This window comes from Odocoileus virginianus, chromosome 19 (genome assembly GCF_023699985.2).
Source record: "Odocoileus virginianus isolate 20LAN1187 ecotype Illinois chromosome 19, Ovbor_1.2, whole genome shotgun sequence".
Classification (NCBI taxonomy): Eukaryota; Metazoa; Chordata; class Mammalia; order Artiodactyla; family Cervidae; genus Odocoileus; species Odocoileus virginianus.
Window position 1 is genome coordinate 31,487,282 of NC_069692.1, and position 23,123 is coordinate 31,510,404.

General features: G+C 37.4%; 1 protein-coding gene across 9 annotated transcripts in view; it reads right to left on the minus strand.

The window, feature by feature from the left end:
* Positions 1 to 23,123, minus strand: part of GRIK2 (glutamate ionotropic receptor kainate type subunit 2) — a 732,075-nt gene that overhangs the window by 366,374 nt on the left and 342,578 nt on the right. For all 9 annotated transcript variants that reach the window (XM_070450050.1, XM_070450048.1, XM_070450049.1 and 6 more), the window contains 2 exons: positions 7,948 to 8,129; positions 1,546 to 1,599 (listed from right to left, as the gene is read on the minus strand). In XM_070450050.1, coding sequence (XP_070306151.1) covers positions 1,546 to 1,599; positions 7,948 to 8,129 — 236 coding nt within the window. The remainder of the gene's footprint in view (positions 1 to 1,545; positions 1,600 to 7,947; positions 8,130 to 23,123) is intronic.

Below are 23,123 nucleotides of genomic sequence, written 5' to 3' on the forward strand. Positions count from 1 at the left end.
CCTCAATTATAGGCTAATGAGTTCTATATATACTAGTTTTTCTTTCCATTTTTTTTTCCTTTTTAAGAGATACTTTTGATTTCCCAAAATCTTATGATTATGGCATAACTGAGTTGCAAAGCATTGAAATATAATTTGCTGACAAGTGAAGGCTCCTACTCATTCTCCATCAGCCCATGACTAAGTTTCCCATGGGCTGCAAAAAGCCACCTGGTAAGAAGTAATAAAGAGATGCAGCAGAGTTAACCTCAGTATTTACCAGTGAAATACAACCTTCTGTATGAAGCATCTTTATTGGAGAAGAATTGTTTTTATAAGAAGCGATTGTGATCAACTAAATTTTAATAATTTGTTCTGATAAATTTAAGACTCCTAAAAGCAAGAAGATCAACTGGAAAACTTTTGAGTTTTGAAAGAGTATTGGTGAGACTGGTCACTGCAAGAAGAAGATGCATACTAGAGACACTACCCTAAGCCTGGCATGCTGCAGCCCATGGGGTAGCAAAGAGTCTAACATGACTGAGTGACTGAACTGAACTGAACTGAACTGAGAGACACTACAGAGGAAAAATCAGTAGAATTTGTTGGGGATAGAGGAGTCAAAGATAATGGAACTTTTGAAGAATTCAGAATATGAGTCAATTGAGAGGACAATGCATTAAGGTTCAAATAACTTGAAATTATATTAAAGCCACAGCAATTAGAAATGCTCTGTAATGCTGCAATTTACAACAATTCAGGAATGTTACAGATGGGCATTCAGATCTCAGCTGAACAAAGGGAATGATTAAAGCTATAAATACATACAACTTTTGAAGAAAATAATCGAAGAGGATAAAAGAAAATAAAATACAGGCCCAAACCTCGAGACACTCTCCTACTGGGAGGTGGGCAGGAAAGACCTAGTGGCAGCGACAGACACCAGTTTCACAGTGAATGGCAAACTAGGGCAATATGTTGGTAAGAAATAGAGCTAAGGGTAAGTAGGTTTGATAAAAAACAAAAGTCAGGTTTGCACATTAAGAAAAAACTGTGTAGTGAGTATTAAAGACAAAAGATAAAGGTAACATTCAATTTGCTATTTGCAAATTAGATCATATATACTTAAAAAATCCAACCTAACATATGCAAAAACAAAATAGAAATTTAATATACTAAAGGAGCAGCTTAAATAAATGTGATTTTTTTTAAGTCAATAGAGGTAACAAGATAAGAATTTATGCTTTTCTAAAACATTGATTTCTCAGCAAACTAATCTTAAAATTCATGATGTTCTGAAAGTCTTGAAAGCAATATAAAAGTAAGACACATTATTTTGAATTGATATCTGAAATTATATTATTTTAAAATCAACAGTTTCCCACCAAGAATCATTAGTTATCTGTGATGATAATTCCTCTTGGGTTTTATAAAAATAAAATAAATTCTAACTATAAGAGTGCTGCCATTATATTACTTCTTCCCACTCAAAGCCCATTTTTCAGCCTGAAATTCATTATAAGAAACTTTAGAGCATTATGTTTATATTTTTCATGAATTACTTACCAGTGTGGTAAAGATATAATGGTAGTATTCTGTCATCATTCCCATAGCTAATGCCTAAGAAGTAAAAAATAAAATAAATATTAAAATATTAACATTGAAGGTACACATTACATGAAATACCTTATGTCAATAAGACAAATGAGAAGAAAATAGTTAATATATAATGAAGAATCAGTGTATAATATTCAGGTTACATTAAAATTGGGTCAAATCAAATCTATTTTCCATAGTTAAAGAAGATTAGTGGTTAGGAAGGAATTTCTGAAACAGTTCTCTTGATAAAAAAGCTATTAGTTGAATGTTTGCAATTGTAAGGCTTATAGCTTTACATAATAAAAGAGGCATTAAATTTGAAACAAAAAAAAGCACATCCTAGTTCATTAAATTTGTAATGTCCCTACTACAAATATCATAATAAGGAACACATTTTATTTTGTTGAAAAGTATTCCTCAGTTAGAAAAAGAGTGTTCCGAAGTACAATACCAACAGAACTTTTTTTGAGCATTTTAGACATTTTCTTAGTATTAATGAAGCAAATGTAAATCACCACTGTACAGATAGAGTGTTTTTTGCTTTTTATTAATAGACCAATTGAAATTTACTATGTTTTATTTTCACACCTCTACAGCTCTCATCAATTTTAGACCATCAGTCCTAAAACAAGGGCTTTTGGAGCAGAACTTCCAGTCATAAGAAGCATCAATTTCCTCTCTGAAAATAGAGAATGCATTTGAAATAGCTGTTTATCAATGAACAGTATTTGGTGATGATAGTTGAAAAATGATGCATTTTTGAGCTGAATGAAGAGCTCTTAGTAAACGAGTATTCTCGGGTACATCTAATACTCTTCTACAAACAACTACTCTAATTGGTTTACTAAGTGGCTGCCCCAGCTGCATCCTCTGTATTCCATGTTCATAGGTAGGTAGTAACCAATTAGGTCTAATAAAATTTGTGTTTCTACAAATTCATACCTATCAGTCAAGAAGATGGATGTTTTTTGAAAAGTTTAGGGGGCATATAAAATGTACTTTTTAAAAAGGGAGAAACATTTGTTAGTGAAAGCTGGCATCAAAGAATTGAGCAGAGGAAAGGAATTTAGAAAGTGTGATATTGTGATTTATAATAAGAAAATATGTATTTAGTCTTCATCTCCACTTCTGGCACAGAGCTCCAGAGACTCTTGGAATTTCCCAAACGATAAAAGCAATGGGGACAACTTTTGTTATTATAGTCGGTCTCTTTTCCTGAAATTACTTCAGAGCCATAAAAGTGAAACGAATGCCTTGTTATTTTTGACAAGCACCTTTAAACCACAACTGAGTTTATGTGAAAAGAGGTGATTTGGGGAAATCCCCTAAAGATTGCAGGGGTGGGAGAGGGGGTGCTTACTGTCCAGAAAGCAACTTTGTTAAAGGAACGTTGGAACTTTCAGTCTAACCCCTTCTGCCCCCTGAACTCTTGGAAGGGAAGAGGGGCTGGAGATCATCTCCATCATCTCAAGCCAGTGATTCAGTCAGTGATGCCTATGTACTGAAGCCTCCATAAAAACCTAAAGGAGAGGACCTGGAGGGCTTCCAGATTGATGAACAAGTGACCATGCGAGGACAGTAGATTATTCAGATGGGGCATGGAAGCTCTGTTCCCTCTCCCCGTATTTTGACCTATGCACCTTTTCTATCTGCTTGTTACTGAGTTATATCCTTTCATAATAAACTGGGAATCTGGTAAGAAAAATGTTTCTCTGAGTTCTGTGAGCTGCTCTAGCAAGTTAAACAAACCTCAGGAGGGGATTGTAGAAATGTCCAAGCTAGAGCCAGTGGGTTAGAAGCATAGATATAACCTGGATTTGTGGTTGGCATCTGAGTTGGTGGGGGAGGGAGGAGAAAGACAGTCTTATATTAATAGAACTAAGCCCTTAATCTGTGGAGGCTGATGCTATCTCTGGATAGATACTGTCAAAATTAAGTTGGATTGTAAGACAATGAGTTGGCATCAGAACATTGCTTGTGGTGTGGGGGACACCCTCCCCTAACCGCCACAAGCACAGTTGAATTAGATGTACAGCCTTTAGGAAACAATATTTCCTGAATTGATAAAAATTATATGAGCCAAACATAAACAATTATATGAGCCAATAACACTGATAACGTTTGCATTTAAGCAAAATGAGAGAAAATGTTTCTTATTAAATAAAAATTTACAGGATTATCTTTGTAGAAGGTATTCATTTTTCCTGATGGATATGCAGTAAAGGCTTCTCAACTTCAGAACTCCTCAGTGAAGCTCAGCATTACCCATGTCAGTGTTTCACTTTATGAACTCAATAGGCATAGAAATATAGGGAGATATATATGAAAGAAATAGCAATTCAGATGCATAACTATAAATAACAGTTACATAATGCCTAAAAAGTGTTGGGTACTATTCTAAGCACACTGCATATTTTAATCAAGTTAAGCTTCATTAAAAAGCCTATGAAGTAGCTCCTATTATCATACTTATTTTACCGGTGAAGAAACTAAGACATAATAAGAATGAATAAATTAGCCAACAAATTGAGAGAGCATGTAAAGATGAACTCCAGGTCTTTAACTCCTGGAGCTGGTATATAAAGCATGATCTATGCCTTTTATAAAGTGGTATATTGTATATTCCCAAAGATACAGATCCACTTTACAATCTATATATTCTAAAATTTTGACTGTTTCCTCCTTGATAATTTGAAAACCTGGGACTCTCAGGCCAATACAGGAAACTATGTTTTGGAAGAGAGTGGGATGTAGTTAAGGAGAGTGTTCTGCATCAGCTGCAGGTTTCTTCTTCGTCTTCTTGAGAAGAAAACTGTAAGGAATAACAGGACTGTGTGTGCTTTTCATTGATCTCCCTTAAGTCTTTGATACTGAAAACAAGAGTCAGTTATGGACTTTGAACTAAGATCTAAGTAGAGAAGTTTAGCTATAACATGAACAAAAGTGAACAACTGGGATACTCTCTTGGAAGGTGAGCTAGCAATTTCCAGTGGGAATTTAGAAAGAACTTGCACTCAATCTTTTAATTAAAGACTTTAGGTCTTGCTAGTACTACATTTGAATGAACTATATGCACACTTCAGATCACATTAAAAAGAATAAAATTATCATCTTCTTATGGATAAATAAGAGTGGCCACAATAGAAAATTGTTTGTGCCATGTCACCCTCCTGGAAAGAAATACCACAGATTAATTTTTCCAAAATAAAAATATCATTAGAATTTCCCAACGTTTAACTGAGGTAGTGTTAGCAATATTATATGACAAATTAACACACACAGTTATTCAGGCGTACAATTTGCAGCCAGTTTATCCTTCACATTCTATCTGGACATCTGTGTCATCATTGTTTAGTTGCTCAACCATGTCCAACTCTGTGACCCCATGGACTGTGGCCCTCCATGCTTCCTCTGTCCATGGGATTTCCCAGCAAGTGTACTAGAATGGGTTGCCATTTCCTTTTCCAGGGGTCTTCCTGGCCCAGGGATAGAACCCATGTCTCCTGGGCAGGCAGATTCTTTACCACTAAGTCCCCTGGGAAGCCCATGAGTTACATTGCTTAACGTTAACAACTGGAGTGGTAGACTTTATACATATTTCTTGAAATTTTATTTTATTTTACTTCTTGCTGCTGCAGCAGTTTCTTTGCTTCTGCTTTTACATTTTCCAGGCTAAAAAATTTGATTTCACATTCTATGATATAGACTTCAAAGTTCTTGGTTGCTATTTCTTTCTGTGATAGAATGTCCTTCTGAGGTTTTACTGCACATCATCTCGGCCCTACCATAGAGGATTCTCGTTGGCAAATCTGAGAAGACTGGAACCTCCTGCTATTAACGCATGTATGACAATGAGTGCCCTGAATCTGCCTCAGAGGAACTCTAGCCAGGCCCAGGCTTCACTCACTTTTAAAGCTTTGAGGCAGGAAAACTTCAAATTCAAGGTTGCTCCAAATTTAGTAAGAGCTATGTTAGTTTAAATTAAACAAACAAAAATCTCTTTTTCTGGATATTCCTAATATTTGTTCTTGGGGTAAACCAGACAAGCTGAAAGCTCCATTTATGCCTGCTATTCAACTCTTAAATCATTTCTTTGGAGTTTCATCATTCTTCAACATCTTCATGTTGAAGAATCTTGGAACAATTTCATAAGTCATAAAGTGGAGTCCTATTAAATATACTGCTACATTTACAAAAAATAAGCTATTTACTTTCTTTTTGAATTGGTTTCTAGACTAACTGAGATCCATATATGAGACAAATGCTTTCTGGGACAAGGTAAGTTTTTAAAAATAACCTCACCATATGTGATCTGCCAGTGTTATAGAATCGAAAACCATGCTTTCTATGTGAAAGTGTTATTCTGACTTCAACTTAACTTTCATATTCTCATTTTACTTTTGTTCTGATTTTTCACCTACTAATCTTGTTAAAATTACATAATTTTACTGTTTAATATATTTTGAATACAACTTTAATTTTGTTTTCATTTTCCAAATAGTAGGTTACACATCAGAAAGCAAATATAAAATAATGGATAAATCAACAAAAGAAAGAATGGAAATTCTGTAAAAGTGATAGATATTCTCACCTTTCAAACAGCAAAATAAGTCAGAGTTAATTACTCTACAGAAAAGACAATTGATCATCATACACACTTGTTGGAAGTCTAGAGAAAGCATACTATCTGTGACTGGCAAATAGTACAGTGCTACTCACTCCAGGCATAAAGGAAAGGCATTCTTTCCAAGTCTGTGTATTACAAACATGATCAAGAATTTTTGTTATTAAATGAAAAATAAATTCCAACTCTAAATTCCAGTGCTTACCTTATTATATCATTTATTCCAAAAATCCCAACCAAACAACCACAACCATGCTTACATTCTTTATTACTCAAACATAACACTAGAGCAATTTTCCAAATCCAATTAAATATTTTATTGTAGTGAAGTCAACATCCATATTGGAAGATTAGACAAACATCTGCTTAATAAACTAACCATGTTATAACAGGCATTTACTGTTGGTAGTTATATTTTATGAGATATAATTTGACATCTGAATCTGCATAACCCTCTGGTAGAGATAACTTATCCTAAATTTATCAAGACAGTTGACTTATTTCCGGTGCCAGCATGTATAAAAGAGCTTAAAAAACAAAGTCCAAAGACGTGTGTTCAAATTCAGATTCTACTATATAATACAGCTTTATACTAGCTATTTAACCCCCTACATCAATCCCCTCATGTATGAGCTAATAATAATTGTTTTTCAGTGGGCTGTAGGTTTGAATAGTGTTGAAGTCATAGTAAGAGGTTTTTACTGCTATTAATTGCTTGCTTTAGTTGACTTAGTATTATCTTTCTAAGTAGACAATGCTTTATTCTGGAAAGAATAGTTCTTTTTTTTTTTCCATTTATTTTTATTAGTTGGAGGCTAATTACTTTACAACATTGCAGTGGTTTTTGTCATACGTTGAAATGAATTAGCCATGGATTTACATGTATTCCCCGTCCAGGTTCCCCCTCCCACCTCCCTCTCCACCTGATCCCTCTGGGTCTTCCCAGTGCACCAGGGCGGAGCACTTGTCTCATGCAAAAGAATAGTTCTTAACATCACTAAGGAGAAATACAAATCCCTCCGCTATACACTTGCTTATGGAATTAGTAAGGTTACTTAACCTTTCTGAGACTCAGTTTCTCCATCTGTAAAGTAGATCTAGTCTCCATCTTTATAGATTATTTGATTTTTTTTTACATAATTGATTATTTTTAATATAATCATTACATAATCATTTTTTACATAATCCTTTGATTATGGTGATGATTAAATAAGATCAAATGCGTAAGGCATCTCATCATAGCATACATGTCAGGTAAAGAACAATTTTTTCTCTTATTTTTGCTTTGAAGTTTACTCCCTCATTTCAGCACAAAATAGAAATATCTATTGCTTTAATCAATATTTGCAATAACAAACAGTATTTTAGCCATTTGAAACTAACCTCAGAATTTCAATCTGCTTTGAAGATCATCACTATCTATATTACTTTCCTTTTAAGACAATTACTTAAAAGCACTTGTCAGATTTTTTTATCAGAAAATTTATATCAAAGTGACTTCTCTGACTTATTTTTAAGCTGACCATGTAACAATAACAACTTCATTTAAAAATCAAAAACCAGGGGACTTCTCTGGTAGCCCAGTGGTTAAGACTCTGTGCTTCCACCTCAGGTGGCACAGGTTCAACCCCTGTTTGGGAAATTTTCAAATGCCATGCAATGTGGACAAAAACAAACAAACAAAAAACATACTTCAAACTCAAATGTAATAAAGAAATTAAGAACTTGAATAATTTAGCAATTACCTGTTTCAAAATGCCTGCGGCCATTTCATGGCTGCAGTCAAAGATGACATGGAATTCCTTGCCTCTTTTCATCTCTTTCAGTAAGGGTTTTGCATCCTTTGTATCAGCAGGTAGTTGACGGATCTTAAGTCGAAGATTGTATCTTGATGGAGCTTTGATGAGCTCCTGCAAGCGAATGAGACCTTTAATGAAAAAGAAAAAAAAAAAGAACGTTAGAGAAAAATCACAGTGGATCACAGAAATCACAAAACACTACAGTGCCTGATTTTCCTGACCGTGTACATTTCATGATGCGGCCACTGAAATTCCTGCTTCAGAATTCCTAATTGCCAGTGTTTTTGTTAATGTGCCATGTGCTCAGTCATGTCCGACTCTTTGTGACCCTATGGACTCTGTCAGACTCCTTTGTCCATGAGATTTCCCAGGCAAGAATACTGGGGTGGGTTGCCATTTCCTCCTCCAGAGGATCTTCCTGATCCAAGGATCAGACCTGCTTGTCCTAAGGCTCCTGCATTGCAGATTCTTTACCCTCTGAACCATCAGGGAAGCCCCATTTTTGTTAATATTACCTCTCAAAATCTTAGGGTATATCTTAAAGAATGAAAGACATACATGGCTATTAGTTAAATGTAAACAATTTAAACACATAAAAGAATATAGAATAAAACAGTTTCCCTTTGTACCCTAACTCTACTTCCAGTGGGTTGTCATGGTTGATGGCTTGAAATATTATCTTCCATATATTTCTTATGTATTTGCACATATATACATAGAGGGTTTTATTTTACATTAATAGTTGTTTTGTGAGAATGTCTTACAGGTTATTATGTCAGTGACTACTGTTATGCTGCAGCTGCTAAATCACTTCAGTCGTGTCTGACTCTGGGCGACCCCACAGATGGCAGCCCACCAGGCTCCTCTGTCCCTGGGGTTCTCCAGGCAAGAACACTGGAGTGGGTTGCCATTTTCGTCTCCAACGCATGCATGCATGCTAAGTCACTTCAGTCATGTCTGACTCTGTGCGACCGCCCACTAGCCTCCTCTGTCTCTGGGATTCTTCAGGCAAGAACACTGGAGTGGGTTGCCATTTTCGTCTCCAATGCATGCCTGCATGCTAAGTCACTTCAGTTGTGTCTGACTCTGTGCGACCTTATGGACAGCAGCCCACTGGGATTTTCTAGGCAAGAGTATGGAGTGGGCTGCCATTTCCTTCTCCAGACTATTGTTCTAGTTTGTCTAATTAATTAAACACCGTTTTTTAGTATATACACTTAATGCAGTTATTCTCTGTTATTAAAAATTTTGATGGCTTTTTTTTATTTATTTTTTTACAAGTAGTGGTTTAGTAATTTGGTGTATATGTATAACTTTATTTGGAAACAGGAATAAAAAGTATCTTCTTATGACTTCCGTGGTGGCTCAGACAGTAAAGCGTCTGCCTACAATGTGGGAAGCCTGGGTTTCATTCCTGGGTCAGGAAGATCTTCTGGAGAAGGAAACGGCAACCCACTCCAGTACTCTTGCCTGCAAAATCCCATGGATGGAGAAGTGTGGTAGGCTATAGTTCATGGGATGACAAAGAGTTGGATATGCTTGAGTGACTTCACTTTCTGTTATGACAAAAATATACTGTATATTAAAATAATGTAAGAGATCTAAAGAATAAAATCTAATTCTGGAAAGTTTTTCATTCAATTTTTAATTAAATGATACATCCTCTTAGACATACAATGCTATATACATGTTAGCATGTTTCAACATAGTTAATAAAATTAATATGACTAATTTTAAGTATTTTCATCCTTAGGACATGAAAGATAAAAGTGAAAGGTAAAAAGACAGCTTTCAGAATGGGAGAAAATAATAGCAAATGAAGAAACAGACAAAGGATTAATCTCAAAAATATACAAGCAACTCCTGTAGCTCAATTCCAGAGAAATAAATGACCCAATCAAAACATGGGCCAAAGATCTAAACAGACATTTCTCCAAAGAAGACATACAGATGGCTAATAAACACATGAAAAGATGCTCAACATCACTCATTACCAGAGAAATGCAAACCAAAACCTCAATGAGGTACCATTACCTGCCAGTCAATGGCTGCTATTCAAAAGTCTACAAGTAATAAATGCTGGAGAGGGTGTGGAGAAAAGGGAACCCTCTTACACTGGTGGTGGAAATACAAACTAGTACAGTCACTATGGAGAACAGTGTGGAGATTCCTTTAAAAACTGGAAATAGAACTGCCATATGACCCAGCAATCCCACTCCTGGGCATACACACCGAGGAAACTAGATCTGAAAGAGACACGTGCACCCCAATGTTCATCGCAGCACTGTTTATAATAGCCAGGACATGGAAGCAACCTAGATTCCCATCAGCAGACGAATGGATGAGGAAGCTGTGGTACATATACACCATGGAATATTACTCAGCCATTAAAAAGAATTCATTTGAATCAGTTCTAATGAGATGGATGAAACTGGAGCCCATTATACAGAGCGAAGTAAGCCAGAAAGATAAAGACCATTACAGTATACTAACGCATATATATGGAATTTAGAAAGATGGTAATGATAACCCTATATGCAAGATAGAAAAAGAGACACAGATGTATAGAACGGACTTTTGGACTCTATTGAGAAGGCGAGGGTGGGATGATCTGAGAGAACAGCATCGAAACATGTATATTATCAAGTGTGAAACAGATCGCCAGTCCAGGTTGGATGCATGAGACAAGTGGTCGGGGCTGGTGCACTGGGATGACCCAGAGGGATGGGAGGGGGAGGGAGGTGGGAGGGGGGATCAGGATGGGGAATACATGTAAATCCATGTCTGATTCATGTCAATGTATGACAAAAACCACTACAATATTGTAAAGTAATTAGCCTCCAACTAATAAAAATAAATGGAAAAAATATATATATATAAATTCATAAATACACCTAATATAAAAAAATACACCTAATAACTTTTGCTTTTAAAGTATTGTCTCATAAAATTTACTTTATTGTAAGTTAGTTTAGAATTTTGATATTTAAAATTCTGCAAATAATATTTGCATAAATTACACAATATAATTATCTTATTTTGTTTTACAAGTCTAAGTATTTACTAACAATAGTAAAATAAATATTACATAATTAATTGAGATCAAATGTACCCATTGAACATAATACAATTCAGTGTAGGGAATTATGTCTGTTATGAGTACAGATGTTAACACTGAATTGCACAAAGGTGAAAATAAATATATGAGTTTATAACATGTGCTTAATTGTACTAGTGTTTAGCACTGGATTATAAAATTCTCTAACATGTGTATAAAATGCTATAAACTTCTTTGCACGTGAGGCTACTTCACAACAACGTTATAATAAAAATCTTAAGGATAGTAATATTGTTTTGGGTTTCCCAGGTGCAATAGTGGTAGAGAATCCACCTGCCAATGCAAGAGATGAAACAGACATGAGTTTGATCCCTGGGTCAGGAAGATCCTCTGGAATAGAAAATAGCAACCCACTCCAGTATTCTTGCCTGGAAAATTCAATGGGCAGAGGAGCCTGGTGGGCTACAGTCCATGAGGCCGAAAAGAATCAGACACAATTGAGTGACAGAGCACACACATACACAGTAACATTGTTTAACAACATTTTATAAATAGAGTATAATTGCTTTAAGGCAGCGGCTTCCAAAATTTGGAACGGATGACAGTAATCTGTGAATCTGTACAATCTGTGAATCTATACCATCTAAATAACCAAGTCAAAACCTGTAGGGGATACAACTCATACATGAGGACTTTTAATAATTGCTCCAGATGACTTTCTTGGTCATCAAAGAGTATGGTCAATTTCCAAAGATAGATACAATTTTTGGTGTCTTATGAGAGCTACCCTGTGAACCACTTTGGCAGAGCTATATTATAGAATAATAATTATTTTATATTAACTAGTAGCATACAACAAAATAATTCAAAATTGATTTCCAACCAGGAAGAGTGAATTGGAAAACTGTAAATACAACTGACTGTAGGAATAAGAAAGAAAGAAAAAAAAATCATTACCATGCATCAAATAAATGTTTATTGGATTATCCCTAAAATATCCTTAATTCTAAATTTCTATTATTCTCATTATTTATATAAACACAGACAGATCTAATACCAACCTTAGGTGAATAAAGAAAAGAAAACTACCCTTTGCTAACTTATCTCACAAGATTTTGAGTGAGTCAAATGTAAATCTGGGGTATTTAGTCTATCAGAGTAGCGATACCCTGAGAGTTGAGTGTGAGTCTCAGTTCAAAAAAATCTATGATATGTGAATCTTTATGCAAGATATTATATCTGAGATTTGTTTTGCTTTCCTCTTCTCTATTAGAGGGTAAAACCATATAACCTATATCAATATATAAATTAATACATAAAACACCAAAGGGGAACTGGCTAATATTAGACTTTCAATAAGCAGCACGTTTTTATTATTGTTATTTGGGCTAAGAAGGAAAAAATATAGTTATGTTTTAAATGTGCTGGTTATTAATCTATTCTTGGAAGTTATTTTGACACTGATACAGACTGAAATCTAATAACATCAAAATCTCAATCAAAATGTTGAGATAAACTCATTATCAAAGAAAAAGTAGCTATACAGTTAGAGATTAGCTCAACAGTTCTGAATTGAAAAAGCTCAACTGACTTGCAAGTAGAAATTTTCAGAAGTATTATATACAAAATAGCATTTGTAGGGGTCACCCTAAGTATAAATATTGCCAACTATTCTCAAGTGTCTTAAGAACTCATGTGGATAGTCCATTGAGCCACCGGGTACAATAAATGTTTACTTCTTCTCTTCACACATATACTTCCCTGCTGGCGTTAATGTAACAGATTTCAGCTTGCCAGCTTCCCTGAGAAATAATACTCAAGAGATAATTTTTTAAAAAAATAGCTGTTGCTAGTAGGACTTGCCATCTCCTACTTGAATTCAAGGGAATTGTTCTCTTCATTTATATATACAACATGTATTTACTGCATGTCTACTATGTGCAAGACATTGTTTCATGGATAAATATAATGATTAGTAATATTTATTCAGTCTTTAACCACATGAGATACAGTTTGAGATACAACTGAGATACAGAGATTTAGCCACATGAGATACAGTTCTATAATGCTTTTCACAATCAGCTTTTGGAGTAAAAATGGTTCAACATTTCAACCAAAGAGAAGGAATCCAGTGATTGTTTGAATACTGAAAGTAGAATCGTGATTTCTAAATTCCAGCTTTCCATCATCTCCTGCACAGGTGCGTAAAGATCTCTTTTGGTTCCTAAGATTTCATAGCTCTGCCCAGTGCTATTGTTTCCCATTAATCCATATATACATTCAAGATCCTCTGCCTTCCCTACTATTTGACATTTAGAAACAAACCCCTGTCTGAATTCTATTATTCAGAACACCTTGAAAGAATAAGAGAGCTGATAAAATCGGAGATGTATTCAAGACATCTGAAGAGTGGATGTTTACTTGGGATCTTAATATGAATTATTTGATGGCATCCCAGTAAGTTAATATACGTAGATGAGGTCTTTATTGAAAGGAAAAAGGGCTTAAACAATAGGAATGTCTTTTAATTACAATACTGGCCGTGTATTTTCTGCTGTGGATCTCTATTGATCTTCCTATCTCCACCAGCATTCCTATGCCACATATCACAGTCTAAAACTGCCAATTTCAAAAAGGATTACCCTAATCAATACATGATACAGAAGTCAAGACTCTTTTGTTGTAAAATAAAAGAGTTCCCTATTTAGGAAAAAAGTAAGCCCTTCAAAATAATTGGGATAGTTTATATGTGGCGCAACAGCAAAGTAATGCTCAAAATTCTTCAAGCCAGACTTCAACAGTACATGAACTGAAAACTTCTAGATGTTCAAGCTGGATTTAGAAAAAGCAGAGGAATCAGAGATCAAATTGCCAACATCTGTTGGATCATCAAAAAAGCAAGAGTTCCAGAAAAGCATCTACGTCTGCTTTATTGACTATACCAAAATCTTTGAGTGTGTGAATCACAACAAACTGTGGAAAATTCTTAAGGAGAAGGGAATACCAGACCACCTTACCTGCCTCCTTAGAAATCTGTATGCAGGTCAGGAAGCAACAGTTAGAGCTAGACATGGAAAAACAGACTGGTTCCAAATACGAAAAGGAATATGTCAAGGCTGTACATTGTCCTATTTATTTAACTTACATGGCGCGTACATCATGAGAAATGCTGGGCTGGATGAAGCTCAAGCTGGAATCAAGATTGCTGGCAGAAATATTAATAACCTCAGATATGCAGATGACACCACCCTTATGGCAGAAAACAAAGAACTAAATAGCCTCTTGATGAAAGTGAAAGAAGAGAGTGAAAAAGTTGGCTTACAACTCAACATTCAGAAAACTAAGATCATGGCATCCGGTCCCATCACTTCATGGCAAATAGATAGGGAAACAGTGGAAACAGTGACTGACTTTATTTTGGGGGGGCTCCAAAATCACTGCAGATGGTGACTGCAGCCATGAAATTAAAAGGCACTTGCTCCTTGGAAGAAAAGCTATGACCAACCTAGACAGCATACTAAAAAGCCGAGACATTACTTTGCCAACAAAGGTCCATCTAGTCAAAGCTATGGTTTTTCCAGTAGTCATGTGTGGATGTGAGAGTTGGACTACAAAGAAAGCTGAGAGCCGAAGAACTGATGCTTTTGAACTGTGGTGTTGGAGAAGACTCTTGAGAGTCCCTTGGACTGCAAGGAGATCCAACCAGTCCATCCTAAAGGAAATCAGTCCTGAATATTCATTGGAAGGACTGATGCTGAAGCTGAAGCTCCAATACTTTGGCCACCTGATGTGAAGAACTGACTCCTTAGAAAAGACCCTGATGCTGGGAAAGATTGAAGGCAGGAGGAGAACAGGATGACAGAGGATGAGATGGTTAGATGGCATCACCAACTCGATGGACATAAGTTTGCATAAGCTCTGGGAGTTGGTGATGGACAGAGAATCCTGGCATACTGCAATCCTTGGAGTCGCAAAGAGTTGGACATGAGTGAGTGACTGAACTGAACTGATAAGTGGTCCTGGCTTCCCATGTGGCTCAGTGGTAAAGAACCACCTGCCAAGCACGAGATGTGAGTTCAATCCCTGGGTTGGAAGTATCCCTGACAACCCACTCCAGTATTCTTTCCTGGGACATCCCATGGACAGAGGAGCCTGGTGGGCTACAGTCCATGGGTCACAAAGATTCAGACACGACTTACTGACTAAACAACAACATATGTGATCCTGGCCCATGGTACTCTGTTCAGAAGAGAAATGAAAGGGCCCATGTACTAGATAAAATAAAAGGGCAAAATCTACTTTGTTTAAAATATGGTTAACACAAATAATTTCCAAACAACAGTTTTCAGAAATGTAGTTTACTTTAACAAATTTGGCACCTGGTTAAGTTATTTTATGGGAGGGTAGAATTGCAATACTTTAAAACAGTCTTTTAATTAAAATATCCCCTTTTCCCTAATGTAATTAGTTGATGTAATGATAATAAAATAGAAACAATTTGCACAGATGGGTTCCTGAAAATCTTCTAACAAAGAAGAGCTCCACATTGCAATTATCCCTTTATTTTGGTAGATGAGTAACATTCTATCCCCTCTAATTCCTTCACTGAGAGTACATTTTTTAAAGGTTTTTCTGCTTTCAGTTATTTTACAGTACTCAAAATCAAGGTTTATCTTAAGCTTACAGGGGACAGAGGTTTGAGATGCTCTTTTCAGAAGTTGCCATCAATTTAGCTCTTAAGGAGAATCCAGAAGGAGCATTTATGCACACTCCAGCTGGCACTTGGTTCTAACGAGATCAATCACATCCCTTCCCTGCAGGTCCAACCTCCCTCAGCCCCAGGAAGGGAGTCCCAAGTTTCCTCCTGGACTGACATATCCATTTCAGTAGCCACACAGACTAGAGCTTTGCCACCTGGCTTATTCGTCAGGCCTATTTATCATCTCAGTGAATGTGGTCTGTATTTAGGCCAGACTCCCCTCACCCAAAATGCACTGTATAAAAATGATTCATCTGTGTTCGATCACCACCAATGTGTTATTCAGTGGGGAAAAGACAATTTATGGAAAGGCCAAGTATAACATTTCAGGGAGTTATTGAATGCTTTGTTTGTGCTACAGAGTGTTTTAAAGAAAACTAAATAGAATATGTAAACCAGCTGTGGACCTTGTAACATATGATAAGGTTGTAAGTATAAAAGAAGCAAGCCAATCATTGTAAGAAAATCATAAATGGCTTTGACAAGGAGAGGTAGATTGACACTGAAAAAAAAAACTGTCTCCAAATTTTTGTCAGCCCTCCGCTCCTTGGGAGTGAGGTGAATTTGTTCAGCTCAGAGAAACTAAAAAATAAAGAAAAGTGGGGTCTAGAAAAAAAGTGGGGAGAAGAAAAGATGAGAGGAAACTTTCAGTGTGGTTTTCATCTTCTTAAAAAAGGAGGAGAGTGCCATGGAAGCAAAATCAGAGGTCTGGCTTCCTGGAGGAAAAACACTTAAATCCTAACACTAACTTTACAGGGGCTTCCCTGGTAGCTCAGATAGTAAAGAATCTGCCTTCAATACAGGAGATCTGGATTCAATCCTGGATCAGGAAGAAGACAAAGTTCAGTCCCTGGGTTGGGGACATCCCCTGGAAAAGGGAGTGGCTACCCACTCCAGAACTCTTGCCTGGGGAATTTCATGGACACAGGAGCCTGGTGGGGCCCATGGGGTCACAGAGTCACACACGACTGAGGGACTAGCACTTTCACTTCGCTTTCACTTTCAAACATACAGACAGCTATTTACTTCTCTCTTTTTGAAATCTGCTATATTTTTAAAGAATGACATAGCTGATATACAAGCATCTTGCACAGCTCAATACCAAAAAAACAAACAACTCGATCAAAAAGAAGCAGAAGACCTAAACAGACATTTCTCCAAAGGAGGCATACAGATAGCTAATAAACACATGAAACTACGTTCAACATCACTCATTATTAGAGAAATGCAAATCAAAATGACAATGAGGTATCACCTCACACCAGTAAGAATGGCCAGCATGAAAAACATCTATGAAGAATAAATGCTGAAGACGGTATGGAGAAAAGGGAATCCTCTTGCACTGTTGGTAGGAATGTAAATTGATACAGCCATTATGAAGAAGAGCATGGGGATTCCTTAAAAAACTAGGAATAAAACTACCATTTGAGCCACCAATCCAACTACTGGGCATATACCCTGAGGAAACCATAACTGAAAAAGACATATGTACCCCAATGTTCATTGCAGCACTATTTACAATAGCCAGGACATGGAAGTAATATACATGTCCATCAACAATGACTAGATAAAAACGGTAGACATATACAATGGAATATTACTCAGTCATAAAAAGGAATGCATTTGTCAGTTCCAATGAGGTGGATGAACCTAGAGCCTATTAAAGAGAGTTAAGTAAGTCAGAAAGACAAAAACAAGTATCATATACGAATGCATATATATGAAATCTAGAGAGATAGAACTTATGAGCCTATTTTCAGGGCAGCAATGGAGATGCAAACATAGAGAACAGACTTGTGGACACAGTTGGGGAAGGAGAGGGAGGGACGAATTGGGACAGTAGCATTGAAAAGTAGTTTCAATGTAAAATCGTAATGAAAAATCGATAGCCAGTGGGAATTTGCTGCATGACTCAGGATGCTCAAACCCACACTTAGTGACAACGAGCCGGGTGGGATTGGAGAAGGAAATGGCAACCCACCAGTGTTCTTGCCTGGGGAACCCCAGGGATGGGGTCGCACAGAGTCGGACACGACTGAAGTGACTTAGCAGTAGCAGAGGGGTGGGATGAAGTGGGAAGATGGAAGAGAGGTTCAAGAGGGAGGGAACGTGCGTATACCTATGGCCGATTCATGCTGATGTATTGCAGAAACAAGCACACTATTGTAAAGAAATTATTCTTCAATTAAAAAAATTAAAGATCTAAAGGTAAGACCAGAAACTATAAAACTCCTAGAGGAGAACATAGGCAAAACACTCTCTGACATAAATCACAGCAGGATCCTCAATGGCCCACCTCCCAGAATATTGGAAATAAAAGCAAAAATAAACAAATGGGACCTAATGAAACTTAAAAGCTTTTGCACAACAAAGGAAACTATAAGCAAGGTGAAAAGACAGCCTTCAGAATGGGAGAAAATAATAGCAAATGAAGAAACAGACAAAGGATTAATCTCAAAAATATGCAAGCAACTCCTGCAGCTCAGTTCCAGAAAAATAAATGACCTAATCAAAACATGGGCCAAAGATCTAATCAAAACATGGGCCAAAGATCTAAACAGACATTTCTCCAAAGAAGACATACAGATGGCTAAGAAACACATGAAAAGATGCTCAACATCACTCATTATCAGAGAAATGCAAATCAAAACCACAATGAGGTACCATTACACACCAGTCAGAATGGCTGCTATCTAAGTCTACAAGCAATAAATGCTGGAGAGGGTGTGGAGAAAAGGGAACCCTCTTACACTGTTGGTGGGAATGCAAACTAGTACAGCCACTATGGAGAACAGTGTGGAGATTCCTTTAAAAATTGGAAATAGAAATGCCATCTGACCCAGCAATCCCACTCCTGGGCATACACACTGAGGAAACCAGATCTGAAAGAGACACGTGCACCCCAATGTTCATCGCAGCACTCGTTATAATAGCCAGGACATGGAAGCAACCTAGATGCCCATCAGCAGACGAATGGATAAGGAAGTTGTGGTACATATACACCATGGAATATTACTCAGCCATTAGAAAGAATACATTTGAATCAGTTCTAATGAGATGGATGAAACTGGAGCCCATTATACAGAGTGATATAAGCCAGAAAGATAAAGACCAATACAGTATACTAACGCATATATATGGAATTTAAAAAGATAGTAACAATAACCCTATATGCAAAACAGAAAAAGAGACACAGATGTACAGAACAGACTCTGTGGGAAAAGGCGAGGGTGGGATGTTCAGAGAGAACAGCATTGAAACAAGTATACTATCAAGGGTGAAACAGCCTTGGTTGGATGCATGAGACAAATGCTTAGGGCTGGTGCACTGGGAAGGCCCAGAGGGATGGGATGGGGAGGGAGGCGGGAGGGGGGATCGGGATGGGGAACACATGTAAATCCATGGCCGATTCATTTCAATGTATGGCAAAAACCACTACAATATTGTAAAGTAATTAGCCTCCAACTAATAAAAATAAATGGAAAAAAAATAAAAGTAACTGTAAATAAAAAAAAAATAAAAATAAATAAATAAATACAATTTTAAAATAGTAATTAAAAAGAGTGGCAGAGCCTTATAATTCAAAACTGAAAATATGTAAAAACATTTCCGCTTGATGTACTAGAAACCAAGTGGTAAATGAGTTTCAATTTACATTCCAGAGTCAATTGATTATCAGTGGCTACCTGGAGCAGTGTGTTGAGAAGGTACATGAGAACAGTTCTGTGATAAGGGACATGTATTAGTAAGGGATGTGAACCTAAGTGGTGGGGTAGGCAGGCATGGTGGCATCATGCATCAGTCTTCCCTACATTATGATAACTTTATTTATTAGTGTCATGAAGTCCTATCCATGATATTGTTTTATGGATGGCAAAAAACTTATCTGCTTCAGAATGGAAAAGACCATTGCAGACCATACATTTTAGGCACCACACTCTCTATTGAAGCCAGGCCCCTTATGGTTCAACCCTGAACCAGGCATTCAAATGAGTAGAAACCAAACAGTAATTCTGATACTTACAGTCCCATAAATACATTTAAGAATTTTTTAAATATATTGCCAGAAGCAACTCATTAAAATGCTATCTGTTTCTCTTCTGAGACGGCCAGATCCTGAAAACTCACCCTGACACATAATACATATATGTGAGCAATTGTGTGTAAGCACACACAGATATACATGCATACACACACTCAGTTCAGTTCAGTTCAGTCACTCAGTTGTGCCGACTCTTTACGACCCCATGGACTGCAGCACACCAGGCCTCCCTGTTCATCATCAACTCCTGAAGTTTACTTAAATTCATGTCCATTGAGTTGGTGATGTCATGCAACCGTCTCATCCTCTGTCATCCCCTTCTCCTCCTGCCTTCAATCTTTCCCAGCATCAGGGTCTTTTCAAAGGAGTCAGCTCATTGCATCAGGTGGCCAAAGTATTAGAGTTTCAGCTTCAACATCAGTCCTTCCAATGAATATTCAGGACTGGTTTCCTTTAGGATGGACTGGTTGGATCTCCTTGCAGTCCAAGGGACTCTCAGGAGTCTTCTCCAACACCACAGTTCAAAAGCATCAATTCTTTTATGCTCAAATTTTTTATAGTCCAACTCTCATATCCATACATGACTACTGGAAAAATCATAGCCTTGACTAGCAAAAACAAGACCGGGAGCTGACTGTGGCTCAGATTATGAACTCCTTGTTGCCAAATTCAGCCTGAAATTGACGAAAGTGGAGAAAACCACTAGACCATTCAGGTATGACCTAAATCAAATCCCTTATGGCTATATAGTAGAACTGAGAAATAGATTTAAGGGACTAAGTCTGATAGACAGAGTGCCTTATGAACTATGGACGGAGGTTCATGACACTATAAAGGAGACAGGAATCAAGACCATCCCCAAGAAAAAGAAATGCGAAAAAGCAAAATGGTTGTCCGAGGAGGCCTTACAAATAGCTGTGAAAAGAAGGGAAACGAAAAGCAAAGGAGAAAAGGAAAGATATACCCATTTGAATGCAGAATTCCAAAGATAGCAAGTAGAGATAAGAAAGCCTTCCTCAGTGATCAATGCAAAGAAATAGAGGAAAACAATAGAATGGGAAAGACTAGAGATCTCTTCAAGATAATTAGAGATACCAAGGGAACATTTCATGCAAAGATGGGCTCAATAAAAGACAGAAATGGTAGGGACCTAACAGAAGCAGAAGATATTAAGAAGTGGTAAGAATACACAGAAGAACTATACAGATAATCACAACCCAGATAATCACGATGGTGTGATCATTCACCTAGAGCCAGACATCCTGGAATGTGAAGTCAAGTGGGCCTTAGGAAGCATCACTATGAACAAAGCTAGTGAGGTGATGGAATTCCAGTTGAGCTATTTCAAATCCTAAAAGATGATGCTGTGAAAGTGCTGCACTCAATATGCCAGCAAATTTGGAAAACTCAGCAGTGGCCATAGGACTGGAAAAGGTCACTTTTCATTACAATCCCAAAGAAAGGCAATGCCAAAGAATGCTCAAACTACCACACAATTGCACTCATCTCATATGCTAATAAAGTGATGCTTAAAATTCTCCAAGCCAGGCTTCAGCAATATGTGAAACATGAACTTCCAGATGTTCAAGCTGGTTTTAGAAAAGGCAGAAAGAAGAACCAGAGATCAAATTGCCAACATCTGCTGGATCATCAGTAAAGCAAAAGAGTTCTAGAAAAACATATATTTCTGCTTTATTGACTATGCCAAAGCCTCTAACTGCATGGATCACAATAAACTGGAAAATTCTGAAAGAGATGGGCATACCAGACCACCTGACCTGCCTCTTGAGAAACCTGTATGCAGGTCAGGAAGCAACAGTTAGTACTGGACATGGAACAACAGACTGGTTCCAAATACGAAAAGGAGTATGTCAAGGCTGTATATTGTCACCCTGCTTATTTAACTTATATGCAGAGTACATCATGAGATATGCTGGGCTAGAAGAAGCACAAGCTGGAATCAAGATTGCCAGGAGAAATATCAATAACCTCACATATGCAGATGACACCACTCTTATAGCAGAAAGTGAAGAACTAAAGAGCCTCTTGATGAATGTGAAACAGGAGGGTGAAAAAGTTGGCTTAAAGCTCAACATTCAGAAAACTAAGATCATGACATCCAGTCCCATCACTTCATGGCAAATAGATGGGGAAACAGTGGAAACAGTGACTGACTTTATTTTGGGGGGCTCCAAAATCACTGCAGATGGTGACTGTAGCCATGAAATTAAAAGATGCTTACTCCTTGGAAGGAAAGTTATGATCAACCTAGATAGTATATTAAAAAGCAGAGACATTGCTTTGCCAACAAAGGTCCATCTACTCAAGGCTATGGTTTTTCCAGTGGTCATATATGGATGTGAGACTTGGACTATAAAGAAAGCTGAGCGACAAAGAATTGATGGTTTTGAACTGTGGTGTTGGAGAAGACTCTTGAGAGTCCCTTGGATTGCAAGGAGATCCAACAAGTCCATCCTAAAGGAGATCAGTCCTGGGTGTTCATTGCAAGGACTGATGCTGAAGCTGAAACTCTAATACTTTGGTCCCTTGATGTGAAGAGCTGACTCCTTTGAAAAGACCCTGATGATGGGAAAGATTGAGGGCAGGAGGAGAAGGGGACGACAGAGGATGAGATGGTTTGATGGCATCACCGACTCAATGGGCATGGGTTTGGGTGGACTCTGGGAGTTGGTGATGGACAGGGAGGCCTGGCATGCTACGGTTCATGGGGTCGCAAAGAGTCAGACATGACTGAGCAACTGAACTGAACTGAACTGACAATTCGGACCTTTGTTAGCAAAGTAATGTCTCGGCTTTTTAATATGCTGTTTAGGTTGGTCACAACTTTTCTTCCAAGGAGTAAGCGTCTTTTAATTTCATGGCTGCAGTCACCATCTGCAGTGGTTTTGGAGGTCCCCAAAATAAAGTCAGTCACTGTTTCCACTGTTTCCCCATCTATTTGCCATGAAAAGACCCTGATGCTGGGGAAGACTGAAGGTGGGAGGAGAAGGGGACTGTGGAGAATGAGATGGTTTGATGGCATCACCGACTTAATGGACATGAGTTTGAGTAAACTCTGGGAGTTGGTGATGGACAGGGAGGCCTGGCATGCTGCAGTCCATGGTGTCACAAAGAGTCAGACATGACTGAATGACTGAGTGGAACTGTTTCCCTGGGCAATCTAATTTGTCTCTGCCCTGACGTATCCTCCAAGGAGTATCTGGCCATGATGTTTTTGTTCTTTGTGTTCAGCTCCCAGTTGT